Below are 20070 nucleotides of genomic sequence, written 5' to 3'. Positions count from 1 at the left end.
TTTTTTGTTAATTTTAAATTTTCTTTTTTTCTTCCTAATTTCTTACTTATGAAACTGCGATACAAATCAACACAAAAAAAAAAAAAAAAATTGTAGGTTATGAACTTGAATAATTGTATGTTAATTAGAGAAATAATTTCCAAGAATTAAGAAAAAAGAATTTTTCAATTAGAGAATTATTTTAGAAATACTTGTAAATAATTTTTCCAGGTACTATATACAAAGCAGATATATTGGTACATGTTTGACTATGCACTTATATCAACAAAAAATAGATACATTTAATATTTTATGCTTTTCTAATAGGTTAGTATCAATATTCTTAATTTAACTCAATAAGACTAAAGAAAATTTGAATGACGAATTAGTTCTAATTAAAAAATTTATTTCCTTGTTTCCAGAACCAGAGTTCCAAAAGAAACTAACAGAAGGCTGCTGAATTGAACAGGTGTTTTATAAGACACAAATATTACTATTTTATCAGAGAAAACAATAGTGTCTTTTTCAGCAATATTTCAGAGCCTTTAACTCAAAACAGAACTTTAATTTGAAACTTTAACTATTTTGCTTAAAAGAATCCTCAAAAATTACAAAATCTAACAATATCCCTTTCAGATATATTATTATTTATCAAAATTACTAGTCACATAAATAAGATTTTATTTAACTTGTTAACAATCTATAACAATAACCTTATCATGCATTATAGTTCATGCTTCACATTTGGGAACTCTGAAATTACATTTTAGCAGACAGGATCAGCTAACAAGATATTTTTTAACTAAAAACTTAACAGTTGATATTTCTTGAGTATATAATTAGACTAGATTTTTCCCTCTTAGATAAAAATAATTAAAATTCCAATAATTTAAAAATTTTTGAACATTTTTATGAGCCAAAACAATGCAACGTTAAATAACTTAACAAAGAATAAAATATTAGACCACAAATGTCTTCCATTACTACAAAACAGCTGGCATTTTTTAATATTGATATTTTGTGCAATTTTTAGAACTAGCCTAATACATTCTGGCCAAAGGTATTATAAATTGCAACAGTTATAAAAATAGCATATTGTCAGCTAAAAATCTTATTTTGTACAAGGAAGAGTCATTCATCTATTGCATTTAGAATAAAAATATTCACTTTTCATAGTGACAATTTTTAGAACTAGCCTAATAGATTCTGGCCAAAGATATAAGCTGCAACAGTTATAAAAATAAATAGCATATTGTCAGCTAAAAATGTATGATGAAGAGTCATTTACTGCATTTAGGATAAAAATATTGACTTACTGCATCTGTATAAGAATTTGAAAAGCAATTAAGAGAAACCTGCTGAATTAGATTAAGCAGAATTTTACTTAATATTCAATTGATAGACATAAATGATTAATACCTGTGGACTGCAAACAACAAAGCAAGAGCAGCTACAGTTTTTTCTCCTCCAGACAAATTACTCATAGGTTGAAATCTTTTACCGGGAGCTACACAGTTATAGTTCAAACCTTCAAGATAGGGTTCTTCAGGATTTTCAGGACCTAAAAAGGCCTGGGCACTTTGGTTGTTGGTAAGAGCCTATAAAGAAGAAAAAATAAAATTGATTTTTAGAGGAATATTTGTTAAGAGAAATAAGTTGTCAATAATATCTTGATAATGACCAACCTAGATGTATACTTACTTTATAAATTTCATCAATTTTATTAGAAACATGATCAAAGCATTTCATGAATTTATCATATCTTTCTCTTTTGACCTTTTCAAATGTTTGTTTTGACTTTTTAGCTCGTTTCCTGGCATTTTCAAATTCAGTATCAGTTTCCTTCAACCTTTCTTTAACCCCATCAAGCCTGTAGAAAACAAATTTTTATTTATGCATTAAACCTATAGTAAGGTAGAATAAATTAACAATAACAAGAATAGGCTATAGCATCTTTTCTATACTTAAAAATCTGATATTAGAAAAAAAAGTTAAGAATTTTTAAAATGAGAAATCAGTTTAATTTAAAAATATTAAATGTAAACTTACATCAAAAAATTAAGCAATCATCAAAAAATTACCGTAAATTTCATAATATTTGGCTTCTAGTTTCTAAAAATGATAGTTTATTAATTCTTGAAAAAAAATTATGGTTAATATGTTTTATAAAAATAAGAATTAAGGATTTATTCCAAATCTAGATTTTTATTCCTAATTTGAATCATTACATTATTTATTAATAATTATTTTTTTTTTTGAAAAAAAAAATAAATTTTAAGAAATCATTAACATTTATAGATTATCTTCAAAAAAAAAAACATCAAATACTGAGATAAAATTAATAGTAATAGAAATCATTAATATTAACACATTTTGACATCAAATACAGTATAATAATAAAGGGAGCTAAATTTAAATGGTACAATATATACATTTTTAAATTTGCTTTCAAATGAAGAATATATTCCTTACTTTTCCATAGCTTTCATATTTGGTGCCTGAATTCTTTTCAAGATGGAAAGCATGTCATTAATTTCTTTATTTAAGCGATCACCTTCCTTTTTGATTTCATCATTGGTATCCAACTAAAATGATAATTCATGGTTAAAAACATAAATGGAACCCAGAAATAGCAGCACAACCTCCAACATTGGTCACCAAGTTCTCAGTAGTACTTATCCACTTATAATAGCATTTTTATATTCACTGATAATATACCTATGCCTGCCAAGTCTCACGTATTTTACGACTATCTCTCATTTACTCATATATTCTTGAATTAGTTCTTTTTTTTTTGGAAGAAATTTAATACATTTTTTAGCAATAAATATACGATAATAGCAAAAATACTTCTTTTATTCCTCAACAGATGGCATTGCCAGTGCTGCAGTGCTTGCACTGCTGCACCAACCAAATTGGAAGTAGTGATAAGACTGGTGTTAGTAACTAATTCAGTGAATCCTTTTTTTCTCCAATAACAAACTTTGTTATTTATTTATGAGAGTCTGGCAATAACTTTCTTTGTTTGCATTGCATTATTACCGATCGTCCAAACATAAATGCATTTCCTTTTTCAGAACCATTTATTGGAGTCAGTTGGGCAACTAGAAAATGAACTGTATAAAAAATAAAAACAGTTTAAAAATATAGCAGGTGTTATGCTAGATATCCTATGTATTCTGCTTAGCAATGCAGAGCATAAGAGAATTTTCTCTAAAGTTAAAAAAAATTTGCTCCGAATTTTACTCAACACTTTCTGATGAAAAGCTGGCTTTTGATGAAAGTAATTTCCCCCGGCCATCGTTATGAACAGAACTTAAGAAATTTTTTTTTTGTGCAAAGCTAAATCAGTTACTTATGTTCAAAATATAAATATTTAAAAATTCTGTAAAATAAAGCTAATTACCTAGAATTATAAAAATTATTTTGATGTTTAGTGTTTAAGTAATTATGAATAATGGTTTAAAAATCTTTTCTAGATTAAGATTTATATACATATATATTTTTTACTTGGCTAATTTTAAGTGCTTATATTGTTTCCAATTTTAAATTTCTCTTTTTGACTTACATGCTTTTGAATTATGCATCAAAACTGTACATGCAGCCCAAAAAATGTTGCTAATAAAAACTCCATTATTTTATTTCTTCAATGTCGGCAGATAAGTATACTTTTCCAACCATAAAATTGTTACACATAATATACAAATTATTATATCAAAACAGCAACAAAACATATATTTAAACAGATATTCATAGCTGCCAACCCTTTCGCATTTAGCAGAAGCTTTCCACATTTTTACTTATTTAAGCAATTTTTTCCGCTTTTCCGAGCAGAAGATAAGATCTTCCGCATTTTACCCGCCCGCCCGACAGGTAGTATTTTCTTTAAGTCATGTCGATGCTCTTCTAGTAGTGGCCTTAGGAAGCCCGCTTCCGGTTATCCTACCTTTCCTTTCATTTGCGTCACATCGTTCAGTGTGACGTAATGGATTTCTCCTCTTTTCTATTAATGAGAGAAGGAATTCAGCTTCTGTTGCGAGAGAGCTTCCCGTTATCATGTGATCTCTCATGATATCTGTTTATCAGCGTGAAAGCAAACGTTAAACGAAAATGGCTAGTGTAAAATGAAAACAGCAATTGGTTTATGGCAGTATTTATTTGCTCTAATGTGCAAATCTTGATCTTGAATTACCATTTATTTCTAGATCGAATCTTGGAGTACATGATGTACGTTGCAACGTATGTAAAAATGACTCTAGCATCACACATGGTGGTAAAACTGATATAGTCAGACACATAAAAGCAACAAAACATCAGAAGAACAAATTTTTTTTAATGTAATTCTTTTTCCATAATTTCTATTAAGTTTATATATAGTGCATACTATTATATTGTAATCTAACTAATGTTAATATAAGTGTTAAAATATTACTAATTTCCCTTTAATCAAGAATTAATAAATGAATATTGTACCATCAAATAACTCGTCTAAAATTTTTTTCCTTTTCTTGTTTTAAAGAAAAGGTGAGAATTGCTTTTTTATGCTCATATTATAGTGGATTTATAAATAAATGATTAATTAAAATCCGTTTTAAAAAAATTTATAAGTAATTAGGATGCAGTTGCGAATCTTCTGCATTTTTTGGCATTTCTTCTGCTTTTTTTTTTATTATCTTCTGCATTTTCATAACTAGAGGTTGGCAGCTATGGATATTTATTATGAAGAACTAAATACATAACACTATAAAAAACATAATATCCAGTAAATATCAGAAAATACACAAAATGAGGAATTTGTAGAATATATTATGATTCATAATTAGATAAAATACTCTTTTTTTCTCACTTAAAAAAAAAAAAAAAAACTAACAATGACAAGTATTCTAACTCCAAACCAGGGTTGTGGAAACTTAAATTAGTTTACTTAATAGTAGAAAATTATTCACTCACAAAAGATATTTTCAATGTATATTAAATATAGGACAAATACATTCTCGTACATGTTTATTTCATTTAATTGTTATTACTAACTAGTATTTTTAAGTTTGAGATAAAGTGAAAAATCTACTATGAGCAGCATAGATTTATATTCATAACTAAAACTGAAAATCTAACCACTTTCCTCAGAAAAAAAAAATTATTTCAATAAATGGAACATTTTCTACTGCAATATGTATATATCGATAACTTTCCTTATTTAAAAAGTCTTTTTATTCCTACCAGCAGGTAATAATGAAGGTAGTTTGTCTTATACCTTCATTTTTTTTTCCTTCCAAAAAGTAAAAATACTCATTTATGAATGAAGAATGATTTTTTTTAATTGCAGGAGGTAGCCAAACCAACTTCATTCAAAAGATATAAATTACATTTAATTCCAAAACAAACTAGGAGTAAAAAAGCTAACATAACTAACATTTCTAAAGAAAGAAATGATTAATTATTGGAATTAAAATATCAATATCATCATATAAAAAAAGATTAAAAAAAAAAGAAAAAGATTTAAATGATCACAGATTTTTCCCCCCTACCATTAACACGATTTATATCAATAAGATCTGACTTGAACCATATAAATTTTTATTTCCAAAAAGTGATGAAATTAACAACCCTGAAAACATGAATATTCAAAATGCAACATAATATGAATAAATTTTTAAAAAAAAACTTTTAAAAAAAATTACATTACAATAAAATAAACTAAGACTTCATTTTGTAAAGTATAACGAGCACTTTCTGCTTTTTTTTTTTAATAAAAAAACTCTTCATTACTCAATTTAGCAACAAAACAAATTCCTGTAATCAATTTTGCAACGAGAAGAGACTTAATAATTTTATTGTTCATGCTTGAATGAGCTTCCATCTGATTCTTCCAAACCATGCTAAAAATTCTTTCAATAGATCAGGAGGAATGATACGAAAAACCAAGAATACAATCACCCCTGATAATTGGGTGATAGAACATCAATAAACTTACTTCTTTTAAGTCTTCATTTAAATCAGAATAGTCAACTTTTATTTTTGCTTCTCTCTCGTACACCCTTTGGGTGCTTTGACTTCCCGAAACATCAGACATCTCCACATCATCTTGTTGACTTGAAGTAGTATGATCTATATCTTCCATAGAACCTTCAATCATTGGTAATTTTATGTCATCCAGCTTTTCATATAAAAAAAGAGAAAAATTATTTTCATTAGAAACTTAGATAGACTTCTAAAAGTGAACAAAGAATTTATAAAAAGTTAAAATATACTATCATTAAAAATAAATCATTAATTTATACAGACATGCCACATCAGTTTTGCAAAGAGAAAAAAAAACATGAACAGAAGCATATTTTTTATAAATATATTCAGCAATTTCACTTCAAGTTATATCCTTCTTCTGATAAAAGTTTTAAAATGTCCTTATTTACTGATCTCTCAACTAGAAATAAGTTTTACTAAGAGCTAATTTGATGATTTATTGTTCTGTATGAAATTGTATTGTGGTTTAATATTTTTATATAACGAATTTCACTTTCAAATGAAACTGAAAACTTTAGAAAAAAATTCACTTGTGTGCGACTTCTCAGTGCACGATTTTTAAGAATTCTGCGATAACTGAATAGTTAATTGAATGAAAAATGGTTTTAAATAAACAGTACGAAGAGCTTCATTAAAATTTTTTGGGAAAAATAAGTACATAAATGACCCCAAATTAAACCTTATAAACATTCATAATTGGAAAATCAAATTACGTTTCTGTTTCTTCTTTTTGCATTATTCAGGATTCCAAAACATTTTCGTACAATTATTAAGATAACTTTTTCTTAATCCTAAAACTCCTTAGGTGGGGGGGAAGCAAGTGGGGAAGAGACAAAGTCTTTATTTTCGAATGTCTACCAGAAAGAATCAATGGTTTCCGTGCCGTCAATCAAACGCAAAAGAGCAGCAGACTTAGATAAAATTAATTTAAAAGTGTTTTAATTTATATTTATATAAAGTATTTAAATTTTTTTAAAAAGAAGGTGAACTCCCAAATACACGATTTTGAGCTAAACCACAATTAAACAAGATGCGCTGAGCTTGATAACTGAATGTCAAAAAATAATGCTTTCTGCCTGGCAGAAGCTTAATCCCTGAAAGTCAAAAAGAATGATGTTAATCGCAGGGAAAGTGTAGCTGCATGAAGTAGAGAATGAAATTCTCCTCAAATCATTCTGTGCCAGATGGATTGCAGGGTAGAATGGAGAAATTTTGAAGTTTTTTTATTCTTAAAAATGAAATCAGCATCCCGTTAACTAAAAACAAAACCACATGAAACAAATGTTTTCCTTTTTCACTTCTCAGTGAAGGAAATACTTTGCATTTGCCTATTAGTGAATAGAAGGTGGCACGAAAATTACAAGTGAAAATCATAGCTATGCTTTACTGTATAAATATAACAGAGTAAAATGAAAATACAAATTTTTTATTGGAATATTAAAACGGCAAAAATACAGCTATTTTTTTATTAATGCAATATTAAAATAGGATTATAGTTGAGCAGCATTGGAATCAATTTTTTAGTTATCTAAAAACCAGGAAAGTCAGACATATGGTATTGCGATAGCCCCAAGCATTCTGGATAACTAGGTACTTTACTCTCTTTAATAATTTTAAAACTGTTGACAGAGTTTTGATGGAAAGCCTTAAAAGATAAGTAGAATTTAATGATTTTAAACAAGCTTAAACTATTTTTTTTTAATTTAGAAAATATTTGTGTAAGGCGTAGTAAAGGTTATTAATATTCTTGCTATTGTTAATAACTCAAAAATTATATTAGTTACAGAACTTTCTTTAAATTTTTAGATGCTAAAATGCATGGAAATTGTAATTTTATATATAAAATACTTTAAAGTAAATGATTCTTTAAATTCAATAGTACGAAACAGACACTTTAATACCTTGCAAGTTTGGAATAAACTGTGACGATCAGCCTTCTTTTGCTCCAGTTTTGTTTCAAGAGATGTGACTTGTTTCTGAACGGCAGTAATATCTTTTTGTGCAGAAGTTAACTTTTTTCTGATTTCATTAGTAGACTCCTCAAGCTTATCAACATCTTGCTTTTTACAAATTTTAGTATTTTTGAGTTTTTCTAGGTTCTGCATGTCATCATCTATCAACTAAAAATACAAACATGATTGAAATAAAGTCAATTAGCTTTAGAATACTGACAATGATTTAAACAAAAAATGCAATGAGGTAAGAACATATAGATATTTTAGTAATAAATATAGTATAAAAAAGGAAAATATACAAAATCTAATTAAATTTTTTTACAAAACTAAAATAAAATTTACACTTTTACGGGTGGAACATAGGGAAAACAGGAAGGAAAAAAAAACATCCTTTTAATAATTATATGAATTTAGCAACCAATACAATTTGGTCCACAGAATATTTTTATGATTTGTGAGGAGATTCGAAAAATGCTGAAAACATATGATCTATATAAGAGGTGGGGAGTGGTTTTGAGGTTGCATGCAGTTTCTGTAAGTTTCTAGTGCGGCCTCTAACTCTTGTATTCATTATTATTTATTATATATATTACAATGATTTGGAACTTAATAGAATTAAATTATGTGCTGCCACCTATTACGCATAACATCAATTAAAATGCTGTAGTATTGCAGTTATAGCAATCTTACACTGTCTGAAATTATTTCCATTCAATGTCCAACAGTAGAAATTTTCTGTTTTATTCTTTTTTATGGTAATGACTTAACCCTACTTGAAATACATTAACCTTGTCGCAGAGTGACTACTATCTACTAGAGACTGACAATACCTACTTTTTCCCCTCTGCCTCACAACCTTCAACATTCCCATGTATGCTGAGGAGTTATTATTTGTGCGTGCTTGAAACACTATAATCTACATTGTTATCGACCACTGCCAAAATCTAGTCAAAACGAAGAATGCACAAGTAGAAAATTATATGAAGAAAGCAAAACATTTAATGTAGAGTGGAAGTAGGATAATTTTTTTACCTCCTTGAAAGACAAAAATAGTGTGTTTATTATAGAAAAAAGTGAGTGCAAATAAACACTTTTTGACTCATAAAGATAAATATTTCAATTTAAAAGGTGAATCTCGACAAGAAGATTCTAGTGAAAAATATTTCTACATCATTATTTTGATTTATAACAGTATTTAAATATATGTAGTTGTTTATTATAAATTATTAATTTTATAAGTTATTCGCCTTACGACAATAAAAAAATATTTTATATTGTAAATTTTTATTTTAAGAATAAACTTAATGTTTTTTCTTCTCTTTTGGCATTACTTCTAAATTCAATAAAGCGATAAAACTAAACAAAAACTATAATTATTTCAGAAAAGTCCCATTTATAAGTGTATCAACTTTAGGGACCTTCTTTATCACAGTCTATTTTAAATGTTGCCTTTTGTGGTAAAAAGGTGTTCCACGTCTGGTTTATATGACAATATGCATCAGAAAAATTACGAGAACTTTAAAAAATCAACAAAAGAAAAAGGGTGAAAGAATAGTGCAGTTAGCAGCATTTTGTTAAGGTACACAGCATATTTATTCTTACTCAAAATTAAAAAATTAATTACAGAAATTGACAACAGATAGTGTTGCCAATTGAGAAAATCTAATTTTTTTTTTCCTTTTCAAAATAACCACTATTTTTTACCAACATTGCGATGAGCCTGACAAAATTAACAAATACAGCAGAGAAAATTTTGCATTTGAAGAAATTGACAAACATTAGAAAAAGCTGCTTAGTTTTTCTTGTATCTGCTTCATCCGCTGAGGAACTTAGTAACAATATTTTAAATAAGTAAAAATGAATTTAAAAAAAAAAAAAAAAAATTAAATCAATTTGTTTATGGAACTTCTTGTATAAACATAAAAAACATATATAACCTGTTAACTGCATATTTAGCAACTATGGAAGTAATTCACTATCGTATATTGCATGTTACTTATTTCATTCAAAATATGTGTAAAAAACATTTTTTAACATCACAAATGTTTTTGCTTTTTTTAAAAAAGTTGAACAATATTAAATATATAAAAAAGATTTAAAGCAAATTAATTAAGATAATTTAAGCATGATTTTAACTAGAGAAAAACTAAATTAACTTACTTGCATTTGAGTTGCCTCAGCCTTTTTCAGTTTTTCGAGTTCTTTTTCATCATCTTCAACAGTCTTTGTCCATTTCTTAACATTTTCTAAAGGAATTCCCAATTTAGTTTCAAACTAAAAATTTTTAATAATGGTAATGACTTGTATGCTTTTAATTATAACACTTACCATGAGTATCTTTTGATCTCTCATACTCAAGCCTGTTGATTATTCTGTTCTTCTGATTTTCAAATTCTAAACGTTTCTTATCTCTTTCTTGTGTCGCTCGAAGTTCTCTTTCTTCATATTGTCTAAAGTTATCAAAAGGATTTAGGATGAAATTAATTAAATAAAATACTCTTTCATAAATAAATCATTAAATATTTAAAATTCTAATTAAAATTAATTACCTTTTTATATTTACTATGCAGCATTTATCTCCAGTCTTAATAAGAAAGGGACAATTTTTCTCTAATTTTTATCAATAATTATTGAAAGTAATGAACTTAATAAATTTTTATTTAATTATTGGTCATATCATTTACATAAAATGGGATGTAATTTTTTTTGATACCATGCCATGTTAAACTGTGTACTGATTTCATTTATGAAAATTTTAAATTTTTCCATTGAAGCATTTCTTTTTGGCATGAAAAGTTATTCGGGAGGGGAATGAAAAATTTGATTAAATATTAAAAGACATTAATTTAAAGAAAATAAAGGCAAGATTATACATATACGTATATGTATAGTCGAATATGTAACTCATATAGTAACTTTCATGCATTTAAATATTACACTAATTAAATAAAAAATTTAAACTACTAAATTATTCAGAAGTAAAAAATGTACTCAAAATAAATTACATATGAATAGTTAACAATGTAATGATAACCTGATATTTTCAACTCCTATTGAACGACAAAAGTCAGCAAAAACTCTGTCTTCCACAGTATTCATTGACTCCTTGACGTCACTTATTCTGCTTTCTCGGTCTTTCATTCTTTCTTCAAGGTCAGAAATTTTGGGCTTCAAAAATAAGATCATTAATTTTAACACAAATGGAAAAACTAGAATAATAAATTTAGGAAAGCTCTACAATAAAAAAACAAACTGGAAAAAAATGAACACAAATTTTACCTCAAAGGTATCAAGTTCTCTTTCTAATGCTGATATTTCTCTTTCTAAGCCAGCAATAACTCTTTTTTCCTAAAAGCAAACCACTCATATTATTTTATCGCTAACATGAAGTTACATAACACAAAATATCTGAAAGTTTCCTAAAAGTAATAAAATAGAAATAATAGCATAAGGGTAAATTTATGTTTGTGCAAATATTCAAAACGAAGAAGTTCTCAAATTAAATGTATTGTTTTTCACTAATCCTATTTTACTCTGATATTTTACTTCAAGTCCATTTAAGAGGGTTTGTAATGTTTTTTTATTGTTTAATAAGGTCTTACAACCCATTACATTATGAGAAATTTTGCTTTTAAAATAAATTACAAAAACAATTAAGCTCAAAATCTACAATCAAATTATATCATTTTATTTTTTTATTCAGTAAATAAAATAACAAATGAAGTCCAAAAAATCTCTAGCAAAACAAAAGAAAAAAGAAATGGCGAAAATGTCATTCTTAGTTTAAAGAAAAAAAATTTGTTTTATTTCATCAATAGTGAAATAACCTTTAGTTTAGTATTTAATTTGTAGGAGGTGAAAGCTTTGTGATGAAATTTTTTACAAACACTCTATAATCTTGTGTTAATATAATATGGACTTGGAGCTTCTCTATCTTCTAGCTTATGAAAAAATAATAAATTATTTCTAGATTTTATTACGATAATTAGAAAAAGTTACCAAACAAAATATTGTGATCAGTCAATAATTTGTTTATTATCAGTCAATAATATGTATTGAATTACGTGGAAATTCAAAAAACTAATTTTGTTTAAAATAAATTAATATTTGAATTTAAAATTAATAAATAGTATATGTATTATTTTAAATGAAACCAGAATTCATATAAATTATAAACTAACATGCTAGCGGAAAAAAAAAAACTACAGCAAATTTAAACTTCCTTAAAACAAGCCTGTTCAAATTAAATCTATTTATAAATTAGAATATACTTAAAAGGTTTTGTTTTTGAAGTACAAATAAAAAATAAAGAAATCATAAACTAACATGTTAGCAAAAGAAAAACTAATACAAATTTAAACTTCTCTAAAACAAACTTGCTCAAATTAAATCTATCGATAAATTAAAATATACTTAAAAGGTTTTTTTGTAGTAGAAATAAAAATTTTACACATTAAGAATTTATAAAACATACTTAAAAACTAAAGCATGTTTTTCTCAACACAGTGAAATAAAGGTACATGTTTAGACAAAATTGAAACGTTCAGATGTCTTAACACACTCATTAATCAGAACTTATAGGAAAATTTATACACATAAATTCCACAGAAAAAACTCATACTTACTGTATTTTCTTTATCAGTCACAGAATATTTTAAACGTGTTTCCAAGCCACGAATTTGAGATTGGATAGTAGTTAAATCAGACTCTTTTCTTGTTTTCTTCATCATTTCTTTCAATTCTTCCGTAAGCTTTTCTTTTCTGAACTTCAAAGTATGAACAGCCTTTTCGTCCCAACGACGAGCACGCTTTGCTAAATCACTATTCAAAATATAAAAATGCAATTGATGAAAGACATAAAATATGAAAAAAAAAGGAGAGAAATAACTTGGAATAATATATTTTCTTATTTTTGTCAAAATATTTCAATTTAAACACAATTTAGTTCTTTTACAACATGAATAAATAAATTAATAAAAAGAATAAACAAATTCCTCCAGCTACAATTCCAGAACAGCAGGATATGTATTAAATGAAGTCGTTAAATATTAGCATGTTTTATAGAAAATCGATGCACAGAAATTTACCCTTAAAAATGTACTAAATAACACAAAACAGATTTTAAATTCATAAACACTAGATAGAATTAAAAAAAGTAATTAATAATACCTTTCAATGAAAATAATTAATTATTTATATTATAAATTTTTATCCATTAAAACATTTCTTATAAATAACATAAAGGTCACATTTACTAAACGAAGTGCAAAGAGAGGCAGGGATTTCACTACTCTCAGTGAGTTAAGCAACTGGTAAAATTAATTCAAAGTCATTGTTTTCTTAACCATAAAATATGTTAAAAGAAAGAGGATATGGGGGAGATTGGTACACAAAAAGAAAAACTGAGAAAATTTTATGTGTAAAAAGCTGATGCATAATTTTTTGAACTAAGATTCATAATTGAATTACTATCGATGATGAATTCCTTTCTAAGGAAGAATATTTATAGTAACTAATGTAGGAAAAATCAAAGTTTTTAAAAGAATCGTAATACAGTGCAACCTCGAAAATCCGGACTGCTGGGGGGTTTGGAAGGTCCGGATTTCCGAAATTTCCGGATTTTAGATACCTTACTTGAATTGATAGAATTATTGAAGTTTCGAATTCGCCAGGCCGATTTCGAGATTAATCAAGCGTGTGTAGACCCCGACGTCAATTTTAACATAAATATACTCTTTAAATAATAAATAAAAGACATTAAAAATCAAACTTTCGTTATCCCCCCCCCCCCGCAATCGATCGTTTTGATAACATAATATTAGCAATTAAAACAAAAAAATATAGGCTTAAAACACGAGCTGAATTTCAACTTATAACCGAAACAGATGCTTCTAGACTAGACTGTACCAGCTGATACTAATCCTTTTTTTGTTGGGGGATGAAAGAACTTGTGCCCGCCTCCTAAGCTTCAAGGTTAAGAAAGAACCAGTTTTCTTTCATCACAAGGGGGAAAAACAAAGAGATGGAAGAATTCCTCCTTCTGAGGGGATTCTCCTTCAGGAGGAGGGGGATTCCCTTTTATATTCTTTGTTATCCATACAGAGCTGATAAGAATGACTGGAATTTCCTTATCAGCTATGAGCTTTCATTCACACCCCACCTCTACCTCTTCATCTACTGCTTCATTGTTGGAGAAGAGTTGTGGTTTTGCATTAAAATTTTTATTATAAGCGATTTTTTTAAAATTTTTTCTTTTGAAATTTTTTTCTGAGGAACTGGACGTATGAGTCCGGATTTTAGAGATTTCCGGATTTCAGAAGTCCGGATTTTCGAGGTCGTACTGTATTAGATTTTAAAAGCACATGAATCTGCCTCGCTATATTGTATTTTAAAATCATGTGAATAAGGATATTGGATTTCAAAAAAGCGAAAATAAAAATCTCGATATTTAATTTCTAAATCGCACGAGTACAAATCGCTTGTGTAATTTTAAATAATTACGTAAATTGATGTAACCATTCATTCAGTTAACTTTTAAATCAGGTAAATATGAAAATCCATGTTTTATAATAAAACCCATGAATAAGAATCATGATATTAGCGGATTCCAAATATTCAAAATTGAAAAAAAGCTAAATCAAAAGAATAAAATTGGAGGATTTCCGCCAATTGACAAAAGAATTACATGTATGCAAACGTCTCATTAAGATTGCAGAACTCTGTAATTTTGACGGACTTTAAGTTTTTGATTAAAGGACGCCTGCAAACCAATGGTCTTGAGATACGAAGAATTCCTCAATGTTCGAGGAAAAATCACATGCTCCCTGCTGTTCCCAGTTTTTAGATCCAGAAGGTTGATATGAAAAAAAAAACCTAACAGAATTTGAGGGAAATCCCCACAATGCCCTCCGCCTTGGATGATATTGTGATATAAAAATGGAAGACATTTTTAACTACTTACGTGCTTCCTCCAGATATAAAACCATTCTTTTGATAATATGTTCCATCAAGAGCAACAGCCTACATAAATTGATAAATTAAATGTAAATGATAAATCAATAAATACTAAAATTTCAAATATTTTAAAAAACAAAGAGGAAAGGAAAGAGATATATTTAAGCACTTACATCATATCTTTTGTTATCTCCAAGTTCATAGGCAACTCTGTTAGCATCTTCAGCTGTTTCACATACCAATGCATTATTAGTAGCATATAACACGGCTCTCTTGATAGCAGGAGGATCATACTGTAGTACATCATACAGCAATTTTACATTTTTAGGTTGGTGAATGTTCCTGAGAGAAGAAAGAATATCAAGATAAAACTTTGTTGCATATATATATAGTTTGAATTTATATTATTGAATTTTAAACAGTTATGGGTAGAGTGTGATCTAACTTGACAAAAAAAAATATATATATAAATATCTGCTAAGTTGTAAACTAAAAGTATTTTCAGCACTTTATACGTGTAAAATTTTGTGTTTCATCACATATCAATACTAAAAGCAGGGATGTAATGAACATTTGTCCACTATACGGCAATTAAGAAAAGTATTTTTTGACAAAGTTTTCTTGGGGGTAAATTTAAATAGACTTAATGAAGAATAATCTGAAATCTTTTTCTTCTTTTTTAACCATATGTTATTAGAAATAATTTTAACACATATTTGTTAAGCTCTAAAACTTCTTAAGTTTTGAAAGACAAATGAAAAAGCGAAATTTGAAGAATTGAAACTGATTACTTTGCACTGAACCATGAGTTTTGCAATGTTGATTTTATTATTTTTTTAAAATTATATTGAGGCAAGTCAAGTTTGTTGTTTCTTCAATACTTTATTTTTTAAAAATTGATAATTTTTTATTTATTTTGTTTTTGAAAATTTTTTCGTTACAACTATAATGAAGCATTTTAACTGAGTGTTTCTAATAGACTTCATTCTTTTATTATTACTTTTTTCGTGTATGGTAAGACATATAACTTTTATGATAGCGCTCTATTTCTGACAGACATTAGCTCTTTTAATGTTTCAAGGATAATTTTTTTCAAAGTTTTGTCTTATGAATTAAGAGAAATTTTTTCTATTTCTATTTTATGACTTCAGTTCTTTTTAATAGCTGTTAGTTTTTTATTTATCTTTCATTTAAATATGTCTAATTATTTTAATATCTAATTATTGTAAATATTTCTGATAAAGTGTTTTTCCCTTTACAAGTCACAAATAATATAGCTGAGTTTCAATTATTTTCCATTAATGACTGAAGTTATATATAGAACATAATATTTATTAATTATTTTTTTCAAAGGGTGCTATACGGCCACCAAATATTTGGTATTCAGCAGATTTTTTTGGCCGAATATTCGGCCAAAATCACTATGTGTTACATCAATATTTAAAAGTATATATTACAAAAGTATTAATATAATTTATATTTGATAGCAAATTAAAATTATATAAATATATATGTACATAACAGCAAAATTAATTTTTAATAGAAAAGAAAATTATGCTAAATTTATTGTCTCCTGTACCATAACATAAGAAAAAAAGGTAAGTTTTCGAAGGTTTTTATAATTAAAAACGCAGTTTTTACCTACGTCATGTCGAAAGCTTGTTTTTGACATCAAAAATCCAGCCCTGTGAGAGAGTTAATATAATGATAAAAACTGCTATCTGGGTGTAATTTTCTTTTCTCTGAGGGGATAATCATATCAAATATACAATTTCACTTTTGTTTGGAACATTAGAAATTTTTTTAAAGAAAAAAAGGAATCAACAGGAAATTAATCTACACTGGTACACAGGAACTCAATCCAGTTATAAAAAATAAAAAAATTTTTTTGTTAGAACATTTATTCAAATATGTTTTTAGCAACAACATATTTGAATACATTCCTCAATTAGCATGGTTATTAAAAAAAATTAAAGATATTTAGAAGATATAAATTTCAAAATATCTAAAATAACTCAAAACACAAATAACTTCAAAATATCTAACCATTTCTTTACAATTTTATTTACCTTAGTCAAAATATCTAAATGCAAAATATCAGACTTGACATTTGAACTAAAGTAAAAGCTAATATTGTAGCTCATGTGGATTTTGATATAATGTTCTCCTATTCTTCTTCTGGGGGGGGGGAGATGGGATCGGAACAAATACAATTAATTAAAAACTTTCAATTTCCAAGAACATTTGAAAAACAAAAATTGTTTCAAAGAGAAAATTGTGATTATCCTTATCCTTCAAGTCCAATAGCAGCAGTTCCAAAAGTTTGTGCTGCAACATCCCCGTGTGATACGCGGGAAGTGATGAGGTTTCTACGATTTCAAGTCTAATATTAATACTTTCATAATAATCTGTTGCTATCCAAATGGTCACAGTTTTATGGAAGAGTTGATATAATTTTTAAAATCTAAAAGATATGAGTAACCTGTTTGGAAAGATATGAGCATAGTGAAAAGGCTATATACGACTTCATTCCCTATACTATTTCATGACAGTGTGCAACTGGGCTTTAAGCTTTTGCTGCTCTAAACAACAAATGATAAACAATAAATATAAAAACATCATAAGAGTGAAGTTAATATCGAGTTTCACAGCATAAATTAAAAAGTTATGTAATAAGCAGCAAGCTTGTAATTCTTAGATAATCAAAATAACTCTTAAAAATGGTACTTTTTTAGTGAAAAGTCATTTATACCTCAATCTTTCTTTCAGAGGCTTGGCATCAATGTAATCAAGTGGTAAAAAAGTTTCAGCTTCAAGCATCTGTTCCTTCAAATACTGAATACAAGATCTACCGGTTCGCTCAGTGTCTACAACAATAGCTTCCATATTCTTACCCAAGACTTTCGTGATTGCAACATTGTATCGCTTATGAATAGGCTGACACATATTAACAAGTCTGTCATACTGAAAAAACACGAAATTACATGTTTATTTACATAATACCAAACACAAGATGTCAAAAAAAAAAGAAAAAAACTCACCAATAAAATAATGAAAAACTAAGTTATTGTTCAAAACAAAAAACATTTAGGGATATAACTTAAGAATTTTTTGTTTAATCAATTATTTGTTTAATTTAAACCTTTTAGCTGAGCTAAAGTTTTTCATTTCAAAATATCAGAAATATAATAGATAACTGGCAGATATCTAGACAATATAAATAATGTTCAGAATTGAAAGTAATATACAATATACTTGGAATTAATTTTAAAATTATAAAAACAAAAATTTAATATATTTCTTTATAAAAATGTTTTACAATTTTTTAACAAAAAATCATTTTATTTTAATTAATCTAATTTAATTTAAAGAACCTTGCTTCCAACTATATGATAATAAATAACTGGAAATCTAAATTATTACAAATATAAAATGAAATAGAACTAAATATATTGTTTAATGCTGATTTTTCACAGAAAAATTCTGAACATTCTAACTTGAAGCAAGATAAAAATAAGAAATTCACACTTAGACCTTAGCTTTTAGTTCAAAACATATCTAAGATTATGAAAAAAAACCCAGCCAGATACCTTAAAAACAGTTGATAATTGACCTAAGTCCTAATTTAATGTTTCTCAAATTCAAATTTCAAGAGGTGTCATTCTGAAATATATTAAGTTCCCTATCTTTTTCAATAGCAACTATTTAAAATGAATTATTTTTTCCTTAAAAAAATACCAATATTTTAACAATGCATTCAACAGGTGAGAATATCTAAATAATTTAATTAATTTCAAATGTTCTCTCCCTATATACATATATACATAAAGAAAATACTTACAACACCAGGAAAAAGTCTCTTAAAATGATCCACTATTTCAGCTTTCTTACGACGTCTTGAATCTTCATGCTTATCAACCTGGAAAAAAATATATACATAAATATCAAGTCTAACTTACAATGGAAAAAAGAAAAACTAAAACATTTATGTAAATTATCAGAATAACATTTTAATTTTTCAGATATTATACTCATTACGATACAACAGATTTGTTATAAATTAAGAGATTTTCAACACAATTTCTTTTTAAATTGTGATTTTTCAAACAATAAAATAAATTACATAAATAAAAGATTACATAAAACACAAAAATCATTGAAAATATTTAAAAATATATAGTACTGAGAACGAATGCAATAATGAGACTCACTTTAAGTGTCTGGTTTGCAAAAAAACTTCGCAGGGTTGTAAAAAACCCGGGTTTTTGTAGAAAAACCCAACCCGGGTGGGTTTTTCTGGGTTTTATTGGGCTTTTCTGGGTTCTATTGGGCTTTTCTGGGTTTTTCATGTTTTTATGAGAGGGTTTTCAAAAGAGAGGGCAGGGATAAGTACCTTATTTTAAAAAAACTTTTAATATTAATAATTAAGTTTAATTTATAAATTGACTTCATATGGATAATTAATACAAATAAATTGATGTGAAAGTCTGAAAAAAGTTTCTTCATATATCATGATACAAAATGTTTTATGTACTCGCATACGTCACACATTTGAAACTTATTTTAACACAGGATTACTTTTTATTTATATTTTAATCTTGAAAAATGTTAGGGGAAATTTTTTTATTTGCATAGAAAGCGAATCAATGGCCATACAGTTAAATCTAGCCAGCAAGGTGACTCTTCAGTCTCCAACACAATTAGTTTCTTCACTGTAGGTTAATTTTTTTTAGGCTAGATTACATATATATTTCAATAGAATAGCTCTTTCATATAACTGGGGATGAAAAAAGAAATCAATCTTAGAAAAACCCAGTAAAACCCACTTTAGGGTGGGTTTTACCGGGTTTTTCAGAGTGGGTTATACCCAGTAAAACCCGGGCGGGTTTTATTGGGCAGGTGGGTTTTTTGCAACCCAATAGCCATAGTTTAAATTTTTTTTTTTTGAATAATATAATTAAAGTAACACAGAATGCACTAAATTTTTTCTTTTTTGGCTTAAAAGAAATAAATTATAAATTGTTCTCTAAATAATTAGCATTCATAAATTAATGCCACAATTTAAAACTATGATTCTAAAGTAAATTGATGTAATGTCAATATCTAGCCATGAAACTTTTTTGCTAATAATTTATTATTAGTTATAAATATGGTGAAC

At 27.0% G+C, this 20070-nt stretch overlaps 1 protein-coding gene across 1 annotated transcript in view; it reads right to left on the bottom strand.

Annotated features, from left to right (window-relative positions):
• Window positions 1-20070, bottom strand: part of SMC1 (structural maintenance of chromosomes 1) — a 42267-nt gene that overhangs the window by 6863 nt on the left and 15334 nt on the right. The window contains exons 11-24 of the mRNA XM_043041835.3: window positions 18754-18831; window positions 17665-17876; window positions 15086-15254; window positions 14920-14978; window positions 12584-12779; window positions 11238-11306; window positions 10993-11126; window positions 10287-10408; window positions 10119-10204; window positions 7905-8123; window positions 5954-6136; window positions 2452-2564; window positions 1681-1849; window positions 1399-1577 (exon numbers count right to left, since the gene is read on the bottom strand). Coding sequence (XP_042897769.1) covers window positions 1399-1577; window positions 1681-1849; window positions 2452-2564; window positions 5954-6136; window positions 7905-8123; window positions 10119-10204; window positions 10287-10408; window positions 10993-11126; window positions 11238-11306; window positions 12584-12779; window positions 14920-14978; window positions 15086-15254; window positions 17665-17876; window positions 18754-18831 — 1988 coding nt within the window. The remainder of the gene's footprint in view (window positions 1-1398; window positions 1578-1680; window positions 1850-2451; window positions 2565-5953; window positions 6137-7904; window positions 8124-10118; window positions 10205-10286; window positions 10409-10992; window positions 11127-11237; window positions 11307-12583; window positions 12780-14919; window positions 14979-15085; window positions 15255-17664; window positions 17877-18753; window positions 18832-20070) is intronic.

The sequence above is a fragment of the Parasteatoda tepidariorum genome, chromosome 5 (genome assembly GCF_982258835.1).
Source record: "Parasteatoda tepidariorum strain Cologne lab strain chromosome 5, Ptep-v5.0, whole genome shotgun sequence".
Taxonomy (NCBI): domain Eukaryota; kingdom Metazoa; phylum Arthropoda; class Arachnida; order Araneae; family Theridiidae; genus Parasteatoda; species Parasteatoda tepidariorum.
The sequence above is the reverse complement of the archived record's forward strand: the minus strand, read 5'-3'. Positions and strand labels throughout refer to the sequence as shown.